At 46.1% G+C, this 2,816-nt stretch overlaps 1 gene segment (V, D, J or C); it reads left to right on the top strand.

The window, feature by feature from the left end:
* The first annotated feature begins 149 nt into the window (after window positions 1-149).
* LOC106942169 (Ig kappa chain V-VI region NQ2-6.1-like) lies at window positions 150-1,584 on the top strand. The segment is given in 2 exon segments: window positions 150-1,022; window positions 1,126-1,584. Coding segments are annotated over 2 exon segments (417 nt in total).
* Window positions 1,585-2,816: the final 1,232 nt, after the last annotated feature.

Genomic DNA, 2,816 nt, shown 5'->3' with positions numbered 1-2,816 from the left:
GCAGCCACTAGAGGGCCTCACTCCCTGTTAAACCACTAAAACCTGCAGTACTCCACAGCAGCCACTAGAGGGCCTCACTCCCTGTTAAACCACTAAAACCTGCAGTACTCCACAGCAGCCACTAGAGGGCCTCACTCCCTGTTAAACCACTAAAACCTGCAGTTCTCCACAGCGGCCACTGTCTTTACAACAGCAGTCTGTTGTAAAGACAGCAGGTCCGAGCGGCGGACCTGCTGGACACCAGAGCCAAACATTAACATGAACAAACTGCAGACAGATATCAACTAAATCAACCAAGTGTTGAAAACTACAATAATCCCAGCCAACATACCTCGGTGGGCCCCATTTGACCTACAGTGTTGCTCACGTTTATCCCTTATGGGGCCCACCAAGCTCACAGCAAACTTTGGGAAAGGTCACACCTGTGCGTGGGACTCATAAAAAGCAGACAAATATTGAAAGTGTGTACTAATGTAAAGTATCAGTGGCATTCTTGGACTTACTTTGTATAATTACTTTTGATGTTTTATTTGCATTAATATTTGGTCATTTTTCCTCTGGACATTTTGTTCTCATGCAGCCTTTCTCCTCTCTGCTCCCCTCAGCCATTCAGGTCCACTAGAGGGCAGCGTTACCAGGTTCTGTCCTCTGCTGTGGTTCTGTGTTCCAGCACTCTGTCACTCCACAGACCAGGTGCCAGAGAAGTTCTTGTCTCCCAGGCAGAACAAATGAGAAACGTTAATCCGGCTGTTGAAGAGCTGCAGCGTTCCCTCCAGATCCCGGTCTGAATCATTCCGACTGGTTCTAGCAGACTCAGTCTGAGTTTGGACTGGGTTTAATGGGACGGGCCGTCACCAGGCTGAATGCAGCCAGAGCTCAGTGAGGGGAGGAGCTCCACTCTGACAGACTTTGTGTTGGAGCTGAAGAGCTGCTGCTGTCTCTCTGTTCTTCTGTCAGTACCAGGGAAATAATGCTGCTGCTGCTTTTCTCCTGCATGATGATGACCTTCTGCCTCCAGCCAGGTAAGTCATCTAAAGATGCAGCAGGTGGAGAAGGAGACAGTAGGCAGGAAACATCTGGAGCTTTGAGTTTGGTCAAATTGAAATATCAATCTGTTGTTTCCAGGATCCTCTGAGGATTTACTGACACCATTTAAAGACGATCAGCTGGATTTGGAAGGAAACAATGTGACTCTGTCCTGCAACTATTCAGGAACAGTAAACCTGCTCTTGTGGTACCGACAAACGCCCAGTTCATCTCCACAGCTGGTCACCTCAGGATATTCAGACACAACAGGAAGGCTTTCATTGAGACACGAGAAAACAACGAAGACGTTTCATCTGCTGATCTCCTCTGCTGCAGTGACAGACTCTGCTGTGTACTACTGCGCTGTGAGGCCCACAGTGACAGGAAACACCAGAACCCTGTGCAAAAACCTGCAGTACTCCACAGCAGCCACTAGAGGGTCTCACTCCCTGTTAAACCACTAAAACCTGCAGTACTCCACAGCAGCCACCAGGGGGCGACATGCTCCAGCAGGCGGCGCTCTCCTTGTGCTCTGTGCTCCAGCATCGTGTCAATAAGAAGAGGTGCTGTGAAGAGAACAACAGTCAGACTAAATGTTGAACATCAGCTGCTTTCTACTGCTGGTTTAAACCTTGTTGGACAGATGGAACATTGGCTGTGGATTATTCTTTCTGCTCTTTTCTCTGGTAAGATACAAAGATCAACATGTTTCCTCCACATGGAGGAGAAGTCTGGAAAGCTGCTGATTGTTCTCCTTTAATCAATCATCTCTATTGATCCATCTCTTCCTCTGCATGTTCTGTTCTTCCCCAGAGTGTAAAGGAGACTCAGTGACGCAGACAGAAAGAGAAGTTGTTGCTGCTGCAGGAAGCTCAGTGACTCTGGGATGTACTTTTAAAGCCAGTGGTACAAATTATGCCTTGTTCTGGTATAAACAAGAAGAAAACAGTTTCCCAAAGTACATGCTGAAAGAATATGCTAAAATGAGAGATGAAGCTCTAGAGTTCAGCAAAGACAGATTTGATGCGAAGGTCAACAACTCAGAGTTTAACCTGACGATCCAGGATCTCCGTCCGTCAGACTCTGCTGTGTACTACTGCGCTCTGCAGCCCACAGTGACAGGAAACACCAGAACCCTGTGCAAAAACCTGCAGAGCAAATCAACACAATACCCCACATTGTCCACTGGAGGGCATCAGGCTCATACCAGTCATTAAGTTCACTTCTCAAGGAGATCTTGTGGATATGTTTTCCTTTCCATTTTTAACTAAAGCCATAGTTTTCAGATGAGCTACAAAGAATCAAAATGATCTAATATTATAAAGGTTTCAGTTCGGATAAGAGGACAAATAAAATCCAAAGTGTGACAAAGTAAACTATCAGACTAATTGAAGACAGCCATCTCTGTTCAGAGAGAAGATCTAATAAGGTTTTTATTTTAAAAAAGGTTCATTTCTCTAAATTGATAAGATGCTGAGAGAGAAACTGGGCAGGCAGCAAGGCTGGAGGAAAGCCTTTTGAGACAAAATATAGTGACTTAGGGCAGCTCCCATCTTTATTCTCAGGAGGAAAATAAATCTGTCATCATCATGTTATTAAAGAAACATGTTTCTTTAATATGCAGCCAAGTGGAAACAAATAAAGAGCAGTTCTAGGATGCCTGAACTGAGCCTTGTGTCACCCCACATGATGGAGGAGCAGAGGATGAAATGTGGCCAACGAAGTAGCATCTAAACTAGCGGTTCTCAACGTGGGCGGTACCGCCCCCCAAGGGGCGTTCAGAGGACGGC

The sequence above is a fragment of the Poecilia latipinna genome, unplaced genomic scaffold (assembly GCF_001443285.1).
Source record: "Poecilia latipinna isolate Pla-1442-1.1 unplaced genomic scaffold, P_latipinna-1.0 Scaffold4085, whole genome shotgun sequence".
Taxonomy (NCBI): Eukaryota; Metazoa; Chordata; class Actinopteri; order Cyprinodontiformes; family Poeciliidae; genus Poecilia; species Poecilia latipinna.
The sequence above is the reverse complement of the archived record's forward strand: the minus strand, read 5'-3'. Positions and strand labels throughout refer to the sequence as shown.